The sequence below is a fragment of the Microtus oregoni genome, unplaced genomic scaffold (genome assembly GCF_018167655.1).
Source record: "Microtus oregoni isolate MIOR12 unplaced genomic scaffold, Mior012 000018F_ref0000195, whole genome shotgun sequence".
Classification (NCBI taxonomy): domain Eukaryota; kingdom Metazoa; phylum Chordata; class Mammalia; order Rodentia; family Cricetidae; genus Microtus; species Microtus oregoni.
In genome coordinates, this window is record NW_024543077.1 from 14,079,448 (window position 1) to 14,103,627 (window position 24,180).

A 24,180-nucleotide genomic window follows, 5' to 3' on the forward strand; every position below is an offset into this window, starting at 1 on the left:
ATCTGGCATAATTTACATGTCTCTAATGAGTACTGGGGCTGGAGAGATGGCTCAGTGGCTAAGAGCATTACCTGCTCTTCCAAAGGTCCTGAGTTCAATTCCCAGCAACCACATGGTGGCTCACAATCATCTGTAATGAGATCTGGTGCCCTCCTCTAATGAGTACTGGGATCTTGTAAACAAATACACCTTCATTTTATTTAAAAAAAAAAAAACTGAAGATTGTCATTGTGTTTGCTGCTTTACATTGATTAAATAATCCAGTTTGAGGATAGAAGGGAAAAAGAAAAAAAAACGATTAATCAATTTGGTGGACATAAAACTAAGGTTTTTAGACTTGCATAAGGTCTGACATTAATTTGTGTCTCTGTTATAATATAAACCCTTGAGTCAGTTAAACTAACACTCTAATAAATATTTTAACAATAAAATTGGATGAGTGACTACTATAGCTATAAAATACCTTCGATGGTGATGTTTTTCACTAGCACGGGCTTGACTGCCTTAGAGCCCATAAGGATGCCTGTCGTACGCCAGTACAGAATGTTTGTGCCTGATTTCAGCATCACCTACAGGAAGAAGCGCAAGACACTCAGGTCAGTATTTCTAACCACGGCCAAAAATTACTCCCTTATACCTTTTTTTCGATTCTTTATATAATCAACATTAAAATCGAATTAAAAACTTAAATACTCTTAGTTCCAGCCTAAGCTACAATGAAGTTGATTCAAAATTAAGAATAGAACAGTCTGACAATCCACACATATATTAAGGAAACTAAGTCTAAAAAGATAAACTTGTTCTTAAACTTCAAGGTTGGGGCTTAGACACAGAAGGGTTCTGTCACCCAGGGTGAATAAATTTGAGCCCAAGCATATACTATGATGGTAATGTTACTCATCAGGTGGATATCTGAGCTGTAAGAAGAAAAAAGGCAGCACAGTGTTTGTCTCTGCTCTGGCCCTGGATATGCTGTGCGTACTCCCTAGAGCTCCATATGTAGTCTGGTCCCCAAGTGTGGCAGCAGTGAACTTCTGTGAGCTGAGACGGATGAGATGTAGTTACATCACTGAGAACATTGCCTCATGAAGAGGCTAGTGCTGGTCTCATGCCCTTAGTTCCCACAGGAATGACCCTAACAAAAGGGTGGGTTTGGGGCTCCCTGGGACTGGGTAGAGTCTCTGCCTGGCTGACTTTTCGGGCTTCACCATGGAGCACCCTTGAAGACATTCCTACCATCTGATGTTTCTTCCCCAGGGCTGAGAAGATGTGGGTACTCTGACCTTAAACCTCCACAGCAGAATTAAAGAAGTCTTTGAGATTTAGAAAATATACAACCTTGCATATTTTGTTCAGTGACAAAAAAATGGGTTACGTAGCTTCATAGCTTTTGAAACTATTCAACAAGTCACAGTGTGACAGGAACAAGAGAAAACATGCTGTTCTATAGGTCGCCTGATCTAACTCTAACCTGAGAAACTTAATGGCAATCACATTTGCTTCCTTTGCTACTGGGACATTTTCTACACCTAAATCAAACTAATTTTCTAATCAATTTCTTGCTGATGCAGGTAATTGATCCAAAGCTAGGAGGCCACTGCTTTTTCGTTTGATACCTTTATTCTTCTATGCACTCTGGCTCATGACAGTCAAGCGATACATGAAATCTGCCCTACTACCACAGAGAAACCCTGTCTCGAAAAACCAAAAAAAAAAAAAAAAAAGGTGATGAGCCCCCCAAACCCAGAGTGTGGTTCTGAGTAATGACAAAGCTCTCCTTAGGTGTCCGAGTGGGAATACGGCAGTATGTGAAAAAGTTCCCCTGGAAGGTGTGGGGAACTAGTGCACTCAGCACATTGCTCTGGAGTTAAATCCTCGATGGTGACTACAGTATACTTACTGATGGTCAAAGCTCCGCTGTTGCAGGGTGGCTGCTTGTTGGTTCCCAGCCGCCTGGCTAGCTTAGACCCCAAATAATCGCACAGAAACTGTGTTAATTAAATCACTGCTTGACCCATTAGCTGTGGCTTCTTATTGGCTAACTCTTACATATTAATTTAACCCATTTCTATGAATCTGTGTATCACCACGTGGCAGTGGCTTACCAGCAAAGTTTTGGCATGTCTGACTCTGGCAGCGGCTCCATGGCTTCTCCCTGACTCCACCTTTCTTTCTCCCAGCATTCTCTTTAGTTTTCCCCACCTAGCTCTGTTCTTTCACCCTATCACAGACCAAGGCAGTGTCTTATTCATTAACCAATAAAAGCAACACATAGGCAGAGGAACCTCCCACACCATCCTGCTAACTGGGTATTGAGCTGAACTGACCTTAAGTGGTACTAATATTACTTTCTTTTTCTTCTTTTTTTTTTAAAGATTTATTTATTTATTGTGCATACAGTGTTCTGCCTGCAGGCCAGAAGAGGGCACCACATCTCATTCTAGATGGCTGTGAGTCACCATGTAGTTACTGAGAATTGAACTCAGGATCTCTGGAAAAGAAGCCAGTGCTCTTAACCTCTGAGCCATCTCTCCAGCCCTCTAGTATTACTACCAAGCATAGAGATGAAAAAAATCTTCCTGAAAGTCTACATTGTGTGGACTCAAGGATGAGACCTTTCTATAACCACATAGATTAGGGTGAAAGTTATCAAAACAAAACTCAAACTTCACACTGGAGACTCCATCTAGGTCCTTCCTGTCATCCTCTCGTCTGATACAGAAAGACTGCTCTCATTTCTAAAATTAATAGAAAGAACAATCACAGAGACATTAACCAAACCAACTATGAGAAATACAGCTCTAATATAGAGCCAGGTTTTAAAACTACACCTCACTCCAAAAGGACACAAGTGTCACAAACAAGACATGTACTAAAACATGTCACCTGAACATCGAAGATTCAAGCTTTTAAAGAGATGTGTGGGACAAAAGTAAACTTCATTCTATGGCGTGAGCAGAAAGGGTAGAATTTTGACCAATATATAGCAAATATATAGAAAGTAGGTTGGCATTCCAAAAGCGGGTAACTTTTGTGACAATAATGTCAATGCAACGATAGAGACCACAGAGCCCTAAAATGCAATCCTGATAACTCCCTTCCTAAAACTACCACAGAGAACATGGAATGAAGGCAATTCGTGATCTTACCAATGACCAGATACTGGCCTATCACATGTGGCAAGCACATCTGTAAACTTGCATACTCAAACTGAGTAATATTTTATACTAGTTTTAAGTAGTTCCCTAAGTTGTTGAGTCCCACTTTAAAAGGGAAGAAAGCTGAGGTGAACAGGGAATGGCAAAGCATCCTAAGGAAAATGGAAAACAGAAAAATAATCTAAAGTTTTAAATGTGAGTCTGAGAAACATGGAGGCAATTTCTTTGCTAAATGGAACTTCACTGAAGTAGAAGACCATGTTGCTCTTTTTATTTTCTTAGAGCGAATGTTTAGAAATAGTTAAGAATGAACGTGCATCCTTTGGGTATATGACCAAGAGTGGTATTGTTGGACCCTGAAGTAGACTGAGTCCCAACTTTCTGAAAAAAAAAAGCCACACTGATTTCCTAAGTGGCTGTACAAGGTTGCACTCCTACCAGCAATGGAGGAGTGATCCCCTTATCCCAAACTCTCTCCAGTATAAGCTGTCATTGGTGTTTTTTATCTTAGCCGCTCTGACTGGTGTAAGATGGAATCTCAGAGTCATTTTGATTTGCATTTCCCTGATGGCTAAGGATGTTGAGCAATTCTTTAAGTGTCTTTTGGCCATTTGCAATTCTGTTGAGAATCTGTGCCCCATTTTTGATTGGATTATTTGGTAATTTGATGTCTAGTTTCTTGAGTTCTTTATATATTTTGGAGATCAGTCTTCTGTCTGATGTGGGGTTAGTGAAGATCTTTTCCCATTCAGTAGACTGTCTTTTTGTCTTATTGACTGTGTCCTTTGCTTAACAGAGGCTTCTCAGTTTCAGGAGGTCCCATTTATTAATTGCTCTCAGTGTCTGTGCTACTGAAATTATATTTAGGAAGTGGTCTCCTGTGCCCACTTATTCTTCTAGCATCTAGGAGCACAATAGTTTTAGAGGGATACCTTGTTCAGCCTAGATATGGGGAGGGGGTCCTTAGTCTTGCCTCAAAGGAAGTGAAGTATCAGACTTTATTGACTCCCCATAGGAAGTCTTACCCTTTCTGAGGAGTGGATGGGGGAGTGGGGTGGAGGGAAGGGTGGACGGGGAGGAGGGGAAGGATTGGGAATGAGGATAGCTATATAAAATGAGAAGATTGTTTTAAAAAAAAATTCTTAATGAAAAAAAGAAAGTTAAGAAAAAGAAATAGTTGGGAAATGGAAGGGAAAGAATTGACTTGGTGTCGACAAATCGACACCAAAAGGGACTTACAGAATGGGAACCCCATTCTCCATTGTCTGTGAGCTTCACCCACTTGTCTGTGGTGGCATCCATCTCCTGGCACTGGTCATTCTGAATCTGTGAGTGAAACACAGGCACGCGGTAATGCTTTGGGAAGAACAGCTTTCATTCATTGCTGTTCCCAGTGCACGCTGCAAAAGCATCCTTTAACCCATTTAAAACAACACCAAAGTAATCTCCAGCAAGCAAACACGCCAAGAGCTCTGGAGGTTACAGGACAACTGCGTGTGGGGGAGTGGTTCTCAGAACACCATCTCGTTGTTGTAACCAAAGGCCAGGCTAGTGAAAATAACTACACTGGAAAGTCAGCACCAAACCTCCACCCAGCTTACCCGCGTGGTCAACAGTTCACATTCACCATGCAAGCTCAAGTTTAGAAGCTAATTAAATTAATTAGCTTTTTAATTTATTAGTAATTTAATTCAACTGTTTCTCTTTTTGAGAATTTCATTCATGAGTATACTGTATTTAAATCATTCTAACTCTCCTTCTCCCCCTGAAGGTCCCTGCCGCACATCTCCAACCTCATCCCCAACCTGGGATTCCTGACCTCATCTGCATTTATTATACATCTATAAACACCCACAGAGTCAATAACAATGCTCCTCATAGGAACTCATGTTAAGGAGGAATACTTGGAATTGGTTAACCTGTTAGGGATTACACTCAGAAGAAAACTGGTTCTCCCTCACTCATTGATGGCAGGATGACCCCACCTAGGGGTGGACGCTTGTGAACTTGCCCCTCCCGCACTGGCATGCTGACTGATGTAGCCACTATTCAGGTCTCATTTAGGTGACCATGCTGCTAAGATTTTTTGGTGCAGCTTCTGTCATGTCTAGATGTCACTATCTCGCAGTAGCTGTCCTGAAATTTGGGCTCTTAAAACTCTTTCTGTCCCCTCTTCTGCCATGTTCCCTGAGCCTTGGGAGTGAGGGGGTTGCATTGTAGATATGGCAGCTGGAAATGGGCTCCCCACAGTCATCTATCTCTTCATTTTCACCAGTGTGGACCTCTGTTATGACCTCCATCTGATGCCAAAAGAAAGGGAGAGCTACATTTATCTGCAAATTTCATTGACAGCAGTAAAAATTTAAATCAGCAAATAGTGTGTCTTGGCTGTCAATTTCCCAGGACATAATCTAAATATGTTGCTAAGTGGTTATGGATAAAATCTACTTCCTAACCCTTGTAATGGAGTAAATATTTATCATTTACCATGACAGGTAAGATGACCAGATAAAAGATTTTTTACATCTTGAACTCTCTGGGTAATCCTTGAAGAGAGTTCAGAGGTTAGGACACTACTTTTTCAGGTCTACAAAAAGTACAGAGACACCTATTAGCCAGGACATCATTCTAGTACAGCAAGATTGTCAACAGCAGGGTGGAGAAGGAGCTCATCACATAGTCATCCCCGTCAAAAACTATCTTTCTCGTCTTTAAATTACTCTTGCTGCCTGACTTCTTTTTCTGTCTGTCACAAAGCTGACAGTGTTCTCACAAAGAGAACTGTCTAAAGACTTAAGTGGAAAATAGTTCCATTTGTGATCCCAATATCAAGAGAATATCCAGTTGATATTTCCTTTAGTTGAATTTGTGTCCTATTCTTCCTCTGGCCACCATGTGACACCAATGTTAAGTCATTTCATAGGTGCTACAGGCTCCCAATATACCTTCAATAAACAATGACTAGGCACGCTAAAGGCTTTTCACACATGAAAGCAGATATCAATTCCACTGCTCATTTTGAAACTAGCTGAGGTGCAATCGTGGACCAATAACCTCTCCAGGTTTCAGCTTCATCATTTTTAAAAGCCATGGTAGTGCTGAAGGAATGGCTCACTCGGTGCCCAAATTCAGGGCTTCAATACTTCAAATTAAACACTGTTTATATGTATTTCTCTTCACATCCACCTACATCTGTCTTACCTTCAAACATTTCCTTGTCATCACTGACAGGTGATGACTGAGAAATGTTGACCTGAGTCAATAAAGCATGATCTATAAGTGTAAGATCAATACAGAAATGAGCATGAGTTTGCCATCCCTTTCAGATGCTAAACCAGACGAACACAGGCATCTCTGTCAGGAAGGAATGAAATGTTACACCTTAAAAACACCTTTATGGACTACTCTCAAGGGACTTGTTGGGAAATACAAAGAAACTGCTATTCACAACAATTAGACCCTTGTCTGGCTTCCTAACTTTATCTTCTGTAATACTGCTAAAATGTCTCAAGAAATATTCACTCATTCTCAAAAGACATTTTGCAAATAAGATATACTTTAAAAAGTGTATCTGTCTAAATATTGCTTAACGTCCTAAAGCATCAAGGTATACCCATATTAAAGATGCTCAAAATGCCTCATCAAACAACCCACTTCATAGAAGGAAACAATGATAACCAGAAGGTCAGACTAACTGACCAAGAACACACAGCTTATAATTACAGAGTTAAGACCAGAGCCAGAACCTCTTCACTTCAAAGGCATGGGAAATAGTTCTTGCCTTCAAACTTTTGATATAGAAACTATAATTACTGATTTAGAAACACTCATCACCAAGATCAATATAAATTTGTTTCAGAATTGTTAGTATAGTCTTTTCTTAAAATCTGGATCCCAGGAGCATTTTCCTCATTGTTGGCAAAAAAAAACAAACACTATGCTTAGTGTAAGTCCATCTGAAAACATTTTCTGAAGAATTCAGGTCACTGTCATAATAAATGTTACCAGATCAGATACAGCTTACATTAGTTAAATAGCCTCAGTAGCTATTCTGTAGCACAAATTAAAAAAAAAATCCTAAGACAGATATTGGGGTCCAAGCTGAAGGTCAGAAAAGCAAAGCAGCCAGCGATTAGAGAGATCTTACCTCTATCAAGGCCCAGAAAAACAAAGGGGCGATCCTGCAATGTTCTCCACCAACCTCAGACTCCACACTCAACTGAGTTCCTGTCTCTTCCCCTTTATATTCCTCTCTCCACCCAGTCATATCACTCCTGTCTCCACCTCCCTAGTGTTAGGATTAAAGGCATGGGATCCCAAGTTCCGGGATCACCTTTGTGTGGGCTCTTTTTCTGTTAGACAGATTCAGTCTTATGTAGCCCAGGGTGGCTTTGAACTCACAGAGATCTGTCTGCCTGCCTCCTGAGTCCTAGAATTAAAGGTGTGTGGCACCACTCCCTGACCTGTATGGCTGACTAGTATGACTGCTTTGCCCTCTGATCTTCAGGCAAGTTTTATCTTTTAAAACACAAATAATATGCCACTATATTATTCTGTCAGTATATAATAATGTCTTAGATTCTATCATCCTACTTAAGCTCATGACAGACACATCAACTATTTCAGTCAGGGAGTCCTTTCAACAGTTCCACATTCACAGAAACAGAACATACAGACATTTTTTTCTTTTGAAATAATTGTGAATGAACAAATAATTTAGTCAGTAAGGAAATATTTGCTGACTTGTAAGGAAATAGTTTAAGTTCAAAATAAAAAATTAATATAATTTTAACATAATAGGAACTGTTATGAGGACTCCATGGTAATGTACATGGTACATAACCAGGATGAGGACCTTGGCTCAGAACCCTAGCACGTATAAAGATGGCTGTGGTGGCACATCCCTAACCCCAGCATTGGCAGAGCAGAGGAAGGCTGATCCCCAGAATCTGTGAGCTCAGCTTCACTGAGATACTCGGCTTCAAAAAACTAAAGTGGAGTGTAAGAGAGGAAAACATATAACATCTGCCTGTCCTCCACACATGCACACACATTATGAACATGTAAACATCGATATTAATCTACACACACAATGCATAGGAAGTAATAGCAGTGTAGCTAAAAAAAATAAATCTTGGAAAAATTATTTGTGACATACAGTCTAAGCCAAATAGCCACCTGATGAACATAACCAGAGGTGAAACAAGCCGTTATTCCACAAGAAAGATCTGAAAAGTAAAGAAACAATGTTAATTTGAACACAAAGTACATAGGGGAAAAATTTTTGTTTTAACATTGAAAGATCCAGTTAACACCTTCCAGAAAATTAGGAAGCATAAAGTGTAATGAAATAGTACTTTTACAGACTGTCATATGAATGTTTCTTAAAAATCAAATTCTAGAATATGAAAAGCCTTACAAAGAACTCAAAGAAGATGTTGTTGTCCACATACTGGTACTCAAAGAAGACATAGCCTGACTTCTTCAGGTGCACGGCGTAGATCAGAGAGACAGTGCAGTCATCCCGGTTAGACTCTATATAGTTCCCACGAGGAAGCCAAGAAGAGCTGGGAAAACAGAACCAGAAGTTTTATGTAAGAGCTCAGAAACCTCTTCTAGCCACAGTCCTTTCAGAGTAGCAGAAGTAGGTTCCATGGGCAAAAGAAGGCCATATCACCAGCTTTGCTGGAACTCAGAGGTGAACTGCACTATTGAGAAGTTTATTTTTTACTTAATTTTACTGAAAATATAATTACATCATTTTGACCCTTTCTTCCCCCTAACCTTTCCTGTGTCCTCCCATTCCAGACCCTCCCATGAACACTTCCTGAGTCCTTCTAAAATTGTCCTCAGAATAATAACACCAACAGACACGGGTGGTGTTCATTACAAAAACTACAGTTGACCAACTATTGCTGAGAGAGGGAGAGTTAGTCTTCTCCGGGGGTGAATCCCAAAACTGATTATTTAATACAGAGTAGTCATCCTTGCAATCAGACACATACAAGCAACAGAAAATGGTTGGGTTTATATAGTTGTGTGTGTGTGTGTGTGTGTGTGTGTGTGTGTGTGTGTATGTGTGTGTGTGTGTATTTCTATACACAGTACTAACAATAGCCATAGAAAAGTATTTATTGTTATAGCATATGACATCATAAATCTTTGTAAGACTATATGATCAATTTACTATACAATGCTTTTTGTTTACTAAAAGCAAAATGACTAATATTAATATCTACAACCTCAGGTAGAATTACTCTTTCAAATAACATCTGAGTTTGACTTATAGACACATACATATACACACAGGGAGAGGTAGAGAGAGGAAGAGAGAGAGCAAGAACAGGTCTATGGAAAGAAATAGTACTACCAAATGCTAAATATTTAAATTAATATATAAAGTTGTAGTACTTTTGACCTCTTAAATTGTTGAAGAAGTCATGAGTTAGAAACCACAACCTTCTCCACCACCGAGTTAACGCTAGATCCTCTACAGCACCTAAGAATGTGATGTAAGCAATGGATCTTTCAAACAGAACACTGGTATGTGTCAGGGTTTACAGCATGCTTCACAATATCTGACAGGTGCACCAAGAAAATGATGTAAATGTGCATTATTATGCTAAACATAATGATTTAGAAGATGAAACCCTGTCTACACTATAATCAGAACCCACACTATAATCTGCAGTCTTCAAAACTTAGGGTTAGCCAAGAGATCCTAATAAAAAAATCACCAAACAGAGCAAGGAAAAAATAAAGCATGATGATGACTCTCAGTCAAATTTTAAATTTTGAGTTATCCAACATCAAGACAATAAAATGTCAAAAGCCACAGACTTGAAAGAAATATCACAAACACATGCATATATGTGTATAACATACAGCAAGTATTTCACAGATACACACACATATGTCTCATGTCCATAATGTATAAAGAACTTCTTGGGCTCAATAATTAAGTAGTCAATATGACCCAACTGATTAAAAAAAACAGGATGTAATGCCAGATGACTAGGGAGAAGAGGAAAACAATTTATGTTGAGAAATGATTAAAGAAACTATATTGAAAAAAGTCTACTTATCATGGATTTGTCTTGATGAATAGGATGTCAATATTTAAGTTCACCAGAACAAAGACCTGGCGTCCCATCACAAGCTGTTCCTGTCCCACTCTAAGGCACTTTTATGCATGCATGGTGCTGTGCTTGGCCAAAGCCACATTGAAATGACTTGCCAGTTTAAGAGGAGTGAGCATTGGTGGTGGTTCTATAATAATTTTGGTTCTCAACTTGGTTAGATTGAGAAAAGCCTAAAGCACCCCTTTGGCTCTGCCATGCAAGCTTTACCAGAGATAATTCAACCATGAGAGTTTGACATAATGAATCCATGAATGGATTCAAATTCTGAATAGAGTCTTAAGCAGTGACAGAGGTAGGGAGGGTAGCGCATGCTTGTAAGGTAGACCACGGTAGTGCATGGTCACTTCAGGCATGTTCTTGGGAGCTGTATCTTGTCATGTCTCCTATTTGTTACTGACCTGTCTTGCTCTGCTTGCTGTTCGTTGTGAGTTGAACAGCTCTGCTCTCCCACCCCAACCCCATGGTGGACTAAAGCCATGAGAAAAGCACACCTCTCTCCCTTTGTTTGTCTCTAAGGATCTTTTCGAGAAAGTAATTAATGCAGTCTTGGAGCTGCAGAACTAAACTAAATAAATGTCATTAGAAATTCCTCAATATCAGGTGCTCTAAAAATAGAAATGCATAGACTAATACAGACAGACAGACAGACAGACACACACACACACACACACACAGAGAGAGAGAGAGAGAGAGAGAGAGAGAGAGAGAGAGAGAGAGAGAGAGAGTTGGTTGGTACAATTTCATTCTCCAAAGAGGAAAATAAACCATTGCCACGGAGCTGAGAAAGAACAGAAGACTGAAGGGGAAAAAAGTGAAGGAAGATGGAAGGGATAAGCCAAGAAATGCATCTCTTAGCTGAGCTAATTCCTCAGTGTCTTTCAACCATGATGAAGATGCCAGCTTCCTTATGAAGCATTCTTGTCAGAAGGCAGCCAGAGGCTTCCTGTTTTACTAACTCTACTTTAAGTTCCTAAACATGGCCACATTACAGGAAGTGTTGCAGAGTCAGTGGAGAGAACAGAAGGAAGGGCCTTTCAAGGGAAAACACTTTTCTTTTTTCTCCAAGACAAGTTAACATTTCTCCAGCGTTGTCCTATGCGAAGCTAGTGATCAACTAGCAATTAAGCAAAAGACCTTTCAACATTAGATCCTTAACCCACACTCCTAGAAAATAATCAATGTCTTAATGAAGGTCAAACACGCAAAGAAACGGGGCAAAAACATTAAATTTCTCTTTAAAAATTAGAGAAAGGTTAATAGAAATACCACAGCCCAAAGTTTGATTATAAATATAAGATAATGAACTCATTTTTCTAATAACTCGTTTGCATTTGGCATATAATATCTATTATATTGTGAAGCCAATTATTTTCTCATTAAAAATTTAGCTACATTCTTTGTAATGGCAGTCCAAAAACTACCCCTCTTCTCAGATGTTCCCTGAGCCTTAGGTACAGGCTTTGTGCTAGAGTTATATCAATGGACGTTGGGCATCCCACGACCAGTTGTTCCCAGCATTTTAGCAAGTTGTGTATTTCTGTATGGTCTCACAAAGAATCCAAAAAAGAAGCTTCTGGGATGAGGGATGAGAGCTAAACTTATCTGTAGGTATAAGCTTAACTATTTAGAATACAGTTGGAAATTGTTCTGGCTTAGGAAAGGAGCAGTAATAGGCTCTCCTCTAGGGACCATGACCTTATCAGACAAGAATAGTTGGCTGTCTGCACTATGAAGCATGAGTTCTATTGATCAGGGCTTGAGTCCATTTACAAAGTTGGTGGTGGTAAGATGGAGGTGCTGCTACTGGACTCTTGAACTTCTTGTCATGCTAGTCATTGTTGTAGTTAATAGGTTTTACACTTGGGGAAGACTATTGATTGCTTTCCTCTATTGGCAGTTTGCATAGCAACTTCAAATACTATGAAAGCTTGTCTTTGGGGAGGAAGTCTCCAGATCAGCTCCAGCTCAATTCCTCCAGGTCTGAAGTGTGTAGCGTCTTCAGCAATAGAGTCTTCCCTTCAAGTTCTTGAGGCAACCAAGTAATCGCCTATATTGGACGGTAATGGGGGTCTCTTGGACTCCCCTTACAAAAAACCCAAAGGGCAGTTTCCCACGCCTGGGTTTTTGTTAGTCTAATACTATTAGAGGGAGGGAACAATATTATCCAAGTGATGTAACCTCATTAAATGTGTGTGTGTTAAGTAAACATTTATTACTGAAAAAGAATTGGAAAGATTGTCAGAGGAGCAGGATGTACGCTGCACCTGTGACATCTCAATGATAACGCTCACCTAAACAAGATCTGCACCATGACACCACCAGCTGATATGACATTGGATGAGAGAATCTCACAAGGCCCCACGCATAGATGAAGAAGTATAGGCAATAAATGGTTGCTTCAAGAGGGAAAATCAGTCATTCTCAAAGATGAGCCCCCATTAGATTATCCAGTCCCAAATGGTCAGTCATAAACAAACACACATTTGAACAACACTAAAGGGACTCAGCATCAAATATTTATATGCATATATATGCATAGACACACATATATACATATATATTAATGGATATGTATGTTTGTAATAATAGAAGTCATGAGTTTGAGAGAGGTTGGGGTGACACAGGAGGAATTAGAGGGAGGAGAAGAGGGTGGGAATTATGTAAATAAAGTGCTCATTTGTTAAATCATTCAAAAATACAACCCTTTGCCCTGTTCTCATCTATCATCCTCATTAGTACTAAAACCGTCCTCCACTTTTCCTAGAAAAGAATGACTACACCTTTGCCAAGTCTTCAAAGTGCAAAGTGTCGTCGCTTGGGGTCTTACTTGTTACAGCCACCTGGCCTGCTGTCAGAAGGGCCCACCACAGTGTCCATGAATGTGGCAACGTTGGAAAATCCCGCTGGCAACTCATCCCATTCATCAAATTTGATGCCACTGCCCAAGGAGTAGGTGCCTTCGACACACTTACTGCATACCTGGTTCTTCATTTCTAGATACTCTCCAGAGGCACAGGAGAAAGCTGGAAGGCAGAAGAAGGGATAGTCTATTAGTCATTGGCCTCTTCCGGTAACCGTCTCTCCTTTGCATTGTCAGCAGAGTTATTTTATAGAACCCCAAGGAAAGCCTTCCAATGTCTTCCTAGTTGCTCTTTGCGCTCCAAAATCTTCCTCAACCTATTTTACTCTCCTCGCCTTTTCCCCCACACTCTTTGGATCAAAACAAAATGCATATTAATCCTCTCGTCTGCTACTGTGACTTTTCTTCCCAGGGGTTGCACCTTATCTCTATTGGATAACTCTAGTTCCTATGTAAAAGGACCATCTTCAAGACAAATTACCCCGATCCCATGCTGTCATCTGTGCCTGCCTCCATGGCCTAGCAGGTCACTTTCCACAGCTCCTCCCCTAAGGCACATAGAAATTACTGAGGAAGGGAGGTACTACTTTTTCTCCATAGAAAAAGAGGTCATTATTTGGGGGTCCTAGTTGTACCTAGTATATGCTAAGTTCAAACCAAATGTTGGTCCAACGAAGAACAAAATAGAAAGGGGATACAGGATAGTGGTGCAGTAGCTAAGCAACGTATCCCCACTCTGAAGCCTTTTCAACATCTTCCACCTTTGCAATATTTACCATGGCAACTGGCCATTTACACCACCCTCATCCATGTCTAAAGCCAAGGTCTCTGCCTATTTAAGAGCTAGACTAAGCCAGGAGTTTTGCTGCTACGTTATTACTCATTCAATACATGCAAATCAATGTTTCCACAGTGCATGGCCCTGTGTGGGGTGGGATTAGAGCTCAAGCCTGGAGAGGGGCTATCTAATCCCTTAATCAGAACATTAAAGGAATAAGAACAAAATAAAATGTCCCAATTAACTGATGAAAAGAAATCTCCCAGCCCAGTGAGGCAGCGGAGCCTCACAGGCGGGCACATGCCTCTTAATACAGTGGAGGACTTAAACAGAAATAAAAAACAAGCTGTCTTTTTAAAAAAAAAAATCTAATTAAAGAATTAGCGCTCAGACCCACTCTTATCCACCTACTCACCCACTAAACTAATAGAATGATTCTCTTTAGGAAAGCTTAATACTGCTCTTTGGTGAACGGGGAACATTCAAATCAATATTCTGAGATCAGTAAAACAACAGAATATCAGCGAGGGACAGGCAGAGAATAGTGCACAAGATCAAAGTTAGCCCAGATGCAGGAAAGGAAGGTCATCTTGGAACACCTCTTCTGTGACACTGAATCCACTAATTGTCCCTTTGGGCTTTTGTTTCCGAGGTAACTACCATGGTAGCTGCCTCACAGGGCTATGTTAAAAAATGTAATACGGCAAATATGGTGCAGCAGTTGGGGTGACTTCCCGGTCATACTGCACATGCTCACCATGGTGGCTAGTAGCAGTATGAGAACAACCAGCAAAGAAACATTTAAGGAAACTATTTCTTTTAGTTTCAGTGAGTTAAAGGTCTTCTAGTAAACTCAAAATCTAATAACCGTCTCCTAACATAACTAATGCGATCAACATTCTAAACTCTCTCTAAAGACAGTTTAGTCTGAAATCAAATATTGATGTTTTAAATTGATAGCAATTAATAAAGATATTTTATTTCACCTTACAGCTTATTATCCACCATGAAGGGACATTTAGGAAAGAACTAAAAGCAGAGGCCATGGAGGGTGCTGTTTACCGGCTTGCTCTCCATGGTTTGCTCGGCCCGCTTCCTCACAGAAGCCATGACCACCCATAGCGGACTGAGTTTTTACACATTAGTCAGTAACTAAGAAAATGCCCCCGGAAGCATGCCTAAAGTCCAGTCTGGGAGAAGCAATTCCTCATGCGAGGTTTCTTCTTTAAATGACCCTAGCTTGTTCCAAGTTGATAAAAATAAATAGATAGATAGATAGATAGATAGATAGATAGATAGATAGATAGTCCATCCAGTCTGTAAATTATTGTGAATGCCTAAGTTTATGGATTTGAGCGTTATGAATAAACTATGCAAATATAGAACCCACAAATCATGAATATTGACTGTATTTATAATAGACTCATAGAGGAAAAAGGTATTATATACATATGCCAGCTAAGAAAACTGAGCCACGGTACATTTTATATTTAAATAACCTGGTTACCCAGTACCTGATCAACAAACATCACAGATAAAAGAGTCTAGCTTTCTTGGTTCCTAAAAGCACTACCCTACCTTAAAGAAAACGCAAGGGAACTAATAACCAGTGTCCAGAGGAGAAACAATTATAACTAATTCAATCCCACCTGTCACGTCACCTTCCATTCCCTGCCAGCTGTTAAATGATATTCATCTGCAACATAAGACAATATTTAATTCTCACTCTCATACTAGCTGTAAGTTTCTCATATGTTAAACTGAAAGCATGCACTTGGGAACTATTTTAGCAAGCTCCTAACTTCTATAGGTCTAATAACTTTGTTTATGAATACAAGATAAAAGTAACATCCATCTCAAAAGACTAAGGGAATAGGTGACTGGGCACTGTTCAATACCTCTGGCATATGTCACAAATAATTGTATTGGACACTACTCATATCAGGAACCAGGAACATGTAAATGATAACTAGGATGATGCTCACTTGTGTCTGCAGAACAGTTATGTTGTCCAAATTCAAGGGATAAGGGCCTTTAACAACACAGGAAAACTAAGACGTCCTAAAGTATTTCATCTTTTAATCCTTTTTAATCCTTTGCTTCTATTCTGTCTTTCTTTCATCCCAATAGGCACATATCAAAGGAAGAACTACACACTCTGGTTAAAATTTAATTGATATCACAAGATTATACTGATTTAACTTAATTGATTTAAATTTAATTAGTTTCACAAGGTTATAGCAATGCCTACCTCTGCTAGCACTCCCAAGCATCTCCTTACTTGATACTTTCTCTTGTGATACTAATCTTGGCAGTCAGGCTTTAGTATGGTCCACAATTTCAGAAACTACATTCTTTGTTTCGCTCTTGTTTGTCTGTTAGTATAGCATAGGATACTTTATTAGGCAGGGTACTGCACAGTTTTTCTAGATATTAGCTGTTGTATGGATTGGCCATATTTCATTTTAATTAATTGGTCATTTCTAAAGTAAAGTTAAAAAAGATAGACTCTTCCCAACAATCTTGAAGTCCTATAATAACTGAATGAAACTGACAATTAGCCAACCCTGGAGCTTTTGTGGAAGGACTATGTTAGTTTTTCAAAGCTTAGACAAAATACCTAAGCAAAACAAATTAAAGAAGCATGGTTTCATTTTGGCTCGCATCCATCATGGTAGAAGGAGCATGGTGGAACAGATTTTGCCATATCATGGTGGGCAACAACCAAGAGAATGCTGATAGTCTCTGACTTTCACCTTCCTTGCTTATTACTTCATCTGGACTCCCATCCTGCTCCCCACTGCTGCCTACAGAGCGGTGCTATCCACATTAGAATTCTCTTCACTTAATTCTCTCTGAAAAGACCCTCACAATTACACCCAGAATTGCTCTTGGCTAATCTGCTAGGACTGCCTCAATACAATCACAATGAGAAAAATAGAAAGCAGACAGACAGACAGAAACAGAAAAGGAGGGAGATGGAGAGAGATGCAGACACAGAGAGACAGAGACAGATGAAGACAGAGACAGAGAGACAGACAGAAAGAGAGACACAGACCTTCTTGTCTAAGGCTGCCACTGTTTAGCAGTGGTCTCGGTCTGGGCTTTCTTACCACAGCAGCAACTAGAAGAGAGAGATTTAAAACTCCACCCGCAAAGTCCAGGCTGAACCGGGAGGTCATGTACTCACTTTCCACTGACCTTGTTTTCCTGATATGTTTCTACAGCTATGACCCTGAAAGGGCTCAAATACGCAGGTGCAAAGAAGCATATGGAAAACACTGTACTAGGGCATCACCAAATAACAAAGCCATGGCAGCTTTTGTGGCCCTCAGAGTTTCTGTTCTCACATTCCACTGGGAACATCCCACCCTCTTCCTCTTCATAGGTCTGCTTACAGGACCCAGTAAGAGATCATGAAAGGGAGAGTCGCTGTGGGAAAAAGAATGTGATAGAAAAAGTAAGATATTAGAGTGAATGCAAGCAAAATGTGCCAAGAAATACTTATTAAATCAAATTGCTTATATGCTAACTATTCTCTCGGATTTACGTCTATCAGTAAAAAAGTCTACTTTTAATCTGTTTATCATGAAGACTCTTGGTTTTAGTTCTCCATCTAGAGACCTCATGTTTTAAAAGACTACAGTTATAAATTACACATATTCTTTTAAACTTTTTATTCATTTTACATATGAACCACAGTTCCCACTCCCTCCCCTTCTCCTGTTTCCCACCACCTATGCAGCACAGCCCACCCTCCCCAGCCACTGCTCAGAAAGTGTGAGGCCTCCTATGGGGAATCAACAAGGCCTGGCAAATTAAGTTAAGGCAAGATTAAGCTCCTCCCCTCTGCATCAAGACTGAGCAAGGCATCCCACGATAGGCAATGGGTTCCAAAATGCCAGTTTATGCACCAGGGGTAGATCCTGGACCTACTGCCAGGCCTCCCTCAAAGAGACCAAATTACACAACCATCACCCACATGCAGGGGGCCTAGTTCGCTCCCATGCAGGCTCCCCAGCTATCAGTCTAGAGTCCATGAAGTCCCATGAGCTTGCATCAGCTGTCTCTGTGGATCTCTCTGTGGATTTCCCCATCATGATCTTGACCCTGCCCCCTTGAGCATAAAATCCTCCTCCCTCTTTTCAACTGGACTCCTGAAGCTCAACCCAGCGCTTGGCTGTGTATCTCGGCATCTGCTTCCATCAGTTACTAGACGAAGGCTCTATGATGACAGGGTTTTCACAATCTGATTACAGGGGAAGGACAGTTCAGGCACCCTCTCCACTATTGCTGGGAGTCTTAGCTGGGTCATCCTTGTTGATTCCTGGGAATTTCCCAAGTACCAGGTTTCTCCATAACGTCATAATGGCTCCCTCTATGAAGACATGTCTTTCATTGCTCTCCCACTCCATCCCTCCCCCAACTAGACCATCCCATCCCCTCATGTTCTCATCCTCCATCCCCACTCCTCTACCACCTCCACCCTCAGTTTACCCAGGAGATCTCATCTATTTCCCCTTCCCAGGGCAATCCCTGTGACCCTCTTAGGGTCCTCCTTGTTACCTAGTTTCTCTGGAGCTGTGGACTGTAGTCTGATTATCATTTGCTTTGCATCTAGTAACCACTTTTGAGTGAACGCTTACCATGTTTGTCTGGGTTACATCACTCAGGATGATTTTTTTCTAATTTCAACCATTTGCCTGCAAATTCCATGATGTCATTGTTGTTATAGCTAAATAATACTCCATTGTGTAAATGTATCACATTTTCTTTATCCATTCTTCAGTTGAAGAGCAACTAGGCTGTTTTCAGGTTCTGGCTACTACAAATAATACTGATATGAACATATCTGAGCAAGTGTCCTTGTGGTATAATTGAGGATCCTTTGGGTATATGCCAAAGAGTGGCATTACTGGGTTGTGAGGTAAATTGAAACCCAGTTTTCTGGGAAACTACACCACTGATTTCCAAAGTGGCTGTAAAAATTTGCACTCCCATCAGCAGTGGAGGTGTGTTCCCATAACTCTCTCCAACATCTGTTCTCAGTGTTTTTTATCTTAGCCATTCTGACAGGTGTGAGATAGTATCTCAGAGTTGTTTCAATTTGTATTTCCCTGATGACTAAGGATGTGGACAATTTGATATTCTTCTATTGATAATTTCCTATTTAGAACTATACTCAATTTTTAATTGGATTATTTGGTATTTTTATGTCTAGTCCCTTGAGTTCTTTATATATTTTAGAGATTGAGATCAGCCAGATGTGAGATTGGTGAAGAACTTTTTCCATTTTGTAGGTTGTTGTTTTGTCTTAATGACAGAGTCCTTTGCCTTACAGAAGATTTTCAGTTTCAGGAGGTCCCATTTATTGATTGTTGCTCTCAGTGTCTGTGCTACTGGGGTTATAGTTAGGAAGTGGTCTCCTGTGCCAATGCATTCAAGGCTACTTTTCACTTTCTCTTCTATCAGATTCAGTGTAACAGGATTTATGTTTAGGTCTTTAATCCACTTGAACTTAATGTTGTGCATGGTGACAGATATAGATCTATTTGCAATCTTCTACAGGCTGACATTCAGTTATGCCAGCAGCATTTGTTGAAGATGCTTTCCTTTTTCTATTGTACAGTTTTGGCTTCTTTGTCAAAAATCAGGTGTTCACAGGTGGATTAATGGCAGAATCTTCAATTTGATTTGATTGGTCCACGTGTCTGGTTTTATGCCAACAACAAGTAGTTTTTATTACTAGAGCTCTATAGTAGTTCCACAACCAGTTCCACGGGCCGAAAGAACACTTAGCTGCCACTTCTCATTTAACCAATGGATTATCGCTATCAGATAATCAATACTTGAATGGTCACCCAGATTTCCAATCATAATTCTCCTAGGAAAATGAGAAGAAGGCGTGTCTGGGGAAAATGAACAGCATTCTCAGTCCGGCACGCCTTGCTTCTGTCTGTCTTCAGAGCCAGGGATGAGGACAGTACATCCACACTCTCACTTTCAGATCTTATGTGTGCAATGCCTAGGCAGAAAAAAACAATACTTTCTCTCATTCTGCAATAACGAAAGTGCGGTGGGAGGAAGCCAAGTCATTACAATGAAACAGGCCACTTTTTACCCTGTCTGTGATTCACAGGAAGCTGGCTTGTCTTGGCTTAAAGAAAACATTTGTTCCTCTTATCTAGCAACAGTTCTCTTATTGTAAGGAGCTATTTTCCTCCAAGGAAGACTGGCAGTGACTGTCAATTGCCTATCATGTTCGATCTAGGCAGAATGAGGGTTGTGGAAGACAACTTATCCAAATTCTGTAAATAGCATTTGTTCTCCTAAGAATAAATAGACAAAAGCATTAACAAGAGTCATTAGTGTTACACTATAATTTAGAAGTCATTGAGTTTGAGGCATGATTTGATCACAGAAAACAGTGAATCTATACCTAATCAGTCATCTTTTATCCAGATGATCAAAGGACTTTTGAGACCTTGTGGCTGTTCCAGGTGTGATAACATGGACCCCGAGGCTTCTCATTTGCATCCGTGTCTGCATCTGCATGGCACTGCCCACCTCTTCAGACATCTCTGCAGGCTCTCCTGGCAGACTCTACAGGCAGCAGAATCTACACCCTGCTTTACAAGATGTAAAGCTTTCGCCCTTGAAGCTAGAGGATTTCACTACAGCTGATCCAAGAAACCCATTTCCAGGAAAAAGGACGACATTGGGAAAAGCTTTGCCTTGGAAGTCAAAAGACGAAAGTCTTGGGTTTAGCATGGCCACAAGGCTACTTGAAGCAATGTGTGGAGTTACTGTGCAAGCAGGAACTACACAATTAAATAACCAGGACTGGATCCTCAAAGTCAAATCCTACTAATAATAACATCGAACTTTTCACTAAGATAAAGTGTGGCTCACACAGCTGGAATATCTACATTTTTAGTTGTGTACTCCTTAGAGAATAACAATTTTTACCTCTCACTGTATAAAGTGAAAGTTAGTCAATAGATTCACAAAAGATACACTAATAAGGCCAATTCTGACTGACCTTTCAACTGCCATTCTAAAGACCATTTAGTGAAAGTATTGCCTCCGATATCTGAAAACTGATTCTCACAGCACATCTCCTTTCACATATCCTCATACAACCATCCAGGTAGAATTCCTGAACTACAAGAAGACTGATCAACCAGGAAAACAGAGCGATGTTAAAACCACAGACAATCCTTTTAAAGCTAGGCAAAGGTAGTTTTCATCTTTAAAAAACAGTAAAAAATACAAGTGTATGTTATTGGGAAATGGAAAAGTCCCAGTTCATTGAGAACAAGATGACCTAAAGTTCAGAAGAAGAAAAAGAGACAGAAAAGGAGGGAAGGAGACATGCAGGAAGGGAGGGAGAGAAGGAAGGAATGAGAGAAAAAGAGAGAGGGAATAGCAAAGGTTACAGGAAGAAAAAGTTCCGAGTACTTGAGCAACCAAAGGAGGCAGATAACCTGTATGTGAAGTTGTTTCTCTCAAGTTCTGGTTATGCCCTAACACTCTGGCTCTCAGCACCCTGAACTTCTTGTCCTTGGAAGGTGCCTGCCATCGTCTACCTCCTGAGAGTCTCTCCAATCTTACTGCAGTTTTTAGAGCCAAGTTCCCTCCCTTCCTTATGGGACCTTTTATTTTGATAAGCTTCCTTAACCACAGTCCCCCTCAAATACCACTATTGCCAAGGGCCTGGTTCTACTGTTCTCAGCAGTTTCTTCTTTATCTCATCTCTCAAGGCTGGAATCCACTCCAACCTCTCACCTGCCACTTGTGGACTCCTGAGCACACTCAAGGCCCCACCTGGAAACGCACATCAGCATTCCGACACCAAGTCTGCCAAGAACAACGCAACTCTGTGACGTACACAGAGTGAATTCTTACAAGTCTTAGTAGGTATTTGTGTTTCACCAACGAAAACAATGCCCTGCCAGACTCTGAGTTAGGGACACAAATGATTCCATTTACAGTATGGTATTCTAGACTTTTCTTAAGAATCATGATAGAATACCAGCTGTCTTCCAAGAGCTTATTCTATGTTGGCAAGAATAAAATTCTAAATGAAGAAATTCTGTAGCTGAAAACTCTGCTTATTTTTCCTGATATTTGCAAATAAAGAAAGCATATTATACATATAAATCACTGATATGCTAAGCACAAACTAGTCAAACTAACCAGCTTCCTTCTGCATATGAGTAACTACAAATGTTCTTAAAGTTCTACATGCTAGACTCTATGCTTTCTGGAAAGTTACTACAGATAAAAATAAAGTCTACAGAGAGGTTTAGCCAATTTAAAGGATCCACAAAGAAATACATCTGAGTCTTTACATCCAATCTTCTAAAAATCCCATTTTATCTATCCTGTATATCCACTTTACCAAGAGGTAGAAATTCGCAGAATATATACTCCTAAAGGAGGGTTGAACAATGATCAGGGGTGCACTGTACCATGTTACAAAGGGGCAGCCCCATGAGGTTGAGAAGATGGTCTCAGTCATGGGATCTTGTCTGGTTTGAGACTGGGCAGTCTTGTGCACACTGTCACTGTCTCTGCGAGTTCACGTGTTAATCAGTCCTTTTGTGTTTGGAAGATACCATTTTCTTGGAGATATCAACCACCTTTATCCCTTATACCTTTTCTACCTCAACCTTTCCACACAGATCCCTGAGTCTTGAGGAAAGGAATTTGAGAAAGACAAATCAATCATTTTTCCGGAGGTAGGCCAACAACAAAATAACATAAAATGAACTGTGTGTGTGTGTGTGTGTGTGTGTGTGTGTGTGTGATCACACATAATCACGCATACACACATGCCTTTTTAATTTGTTTGGTATTTTTGTCTTACTGATTTTTTTTCTTAGTTGGTTTACCTGTTTTGAGTTTTTTTTCATTTTTTGTTGTTTTGAGAGAAGAATGAACATGAAGTTGGGTGAGTTAAGAAGATAGGGAGATCTCAGAGGAGTTAGGGAAAAATAAAGGATATGACCAAATAGATTTTAATAGAAATTTTAAAAAAAATGAGAAGAATGTGGTTGAGGAGCTCAATCTGACAATGATTAGTGTCAGATCTCAATTCTGAGTGTGACTTAACTGTGTCTCCTAACTTCAGTTCAGTTCACCTTCTGTTTAAAAGGGTTCAGAAGACACAATAAAGATTGGGTTGGTTTTTTTCCCTTTGGTTGTTTTGATGACTAAATGAATTTAAGACATGAATATTTAACATTTAAATTTGTGCCTGCATACAACAAAGATAATTTATTCTGAATACTGCAACTATAATTCTGACTCAATTACACTACGTAGTTATGAGTCCAGACAAAACAGATTATATAGTTTAGCTCACCTCTCATGAACCTGTGACTGTCTTTGGGTCAGAGTCCATTGTCCTTTGTATGACACAGGAGATGACTGTGACATTCATTAGAATCTCTGTCTTGTACACATTACCCTCAAAAGCTAGCCCTGCAACCCTCACAGAAGACTCGGGAAAATCGACACCCATTCTACTCAGCATATATACATATACATACATATATAAAGTCTGTACATTCTATACACTATACATATATAGTGTGTACATTCTATACACTATACGTACATGTATGTGCATATATGTGCATATGTGCATGTACATGTATGTGTATGTATATATATTTACACATTTATACATGCACATGTATGTATAGTGTATATAATGTACACACTCCATATATGTATGTATATGTATATATGTATATATATATATATTTCAAGCAGAAGAACTTTATAATTCACTTCAGAGGTTATGGCTGGTACCAAATGTATGGATCTTAAATCTCATTATAGCCTGAAATCAGGATACATGTTCCTCTCATGAACCAATGAGAAAGTAACAGTTCTCCATGTTGCTCAGCAGGTGACTGATAACTCTGAACTTTAAGTTTACATCTGCTTCACTCTTGACTCCACCTGAGTGCCTTATCTTCTTGGCGAGGTCATCCTACCTAACACAGGTCCCCTTCCCTCCTTGGCGAGGTCATCCTACCTAACACAGGTACCCTTCCCTCCTTGGCGAGGTCATCCTACCTAACACAGGTCCCCTTCCCTCCTTGGCGAGGTCATCCTACATCACAGGTCCCCTTCACTCCTCTTTTGAAGGAGCTTTATTTACTTCTCTCTCCTGAAACGAATATCTCTGAATAAATATTTACTATTTTCACTGTTTTATATCCCCTT

At 40.0% G+C, this 24,180-nt stretch overlaps 1 protein-coding gene across 2 annotated transcripts in view; it reads right to left on the minus strand.

The window, feature by feature from the left end:
* Positions 1-24,180, minus strand: part of LOC121458888 (endosome/lysosome-associated apoptosis and autophagy regulator family member 2) — a 158,224-nt gene that overhangs the window by 50,741 nt on the left and 83,303 nt on the right. For both annotated transcript variants that reach the window (XM_041668249.1, XM_041668250.1), the window contains 4 exons: positions 13,128-13,323; positions 8,578-8,725; positions 4,398-4,484; positions 464-569 (listed from right to left, as the gene is read on the minus strand). In XM_041668249.1, coding sequence (XP_041524183.1) covers positions 464-569; positions 4,398-4,484; positions 8,578-8,725; positions 13,128-13,323 — 537 coding nt within the window. The remainder of the gene's footprint in view (positions 1-463; positions 570-4,397; positions 4,485-8,577; positions 8,726-13,127; positions 13,324-24,180) is intronic.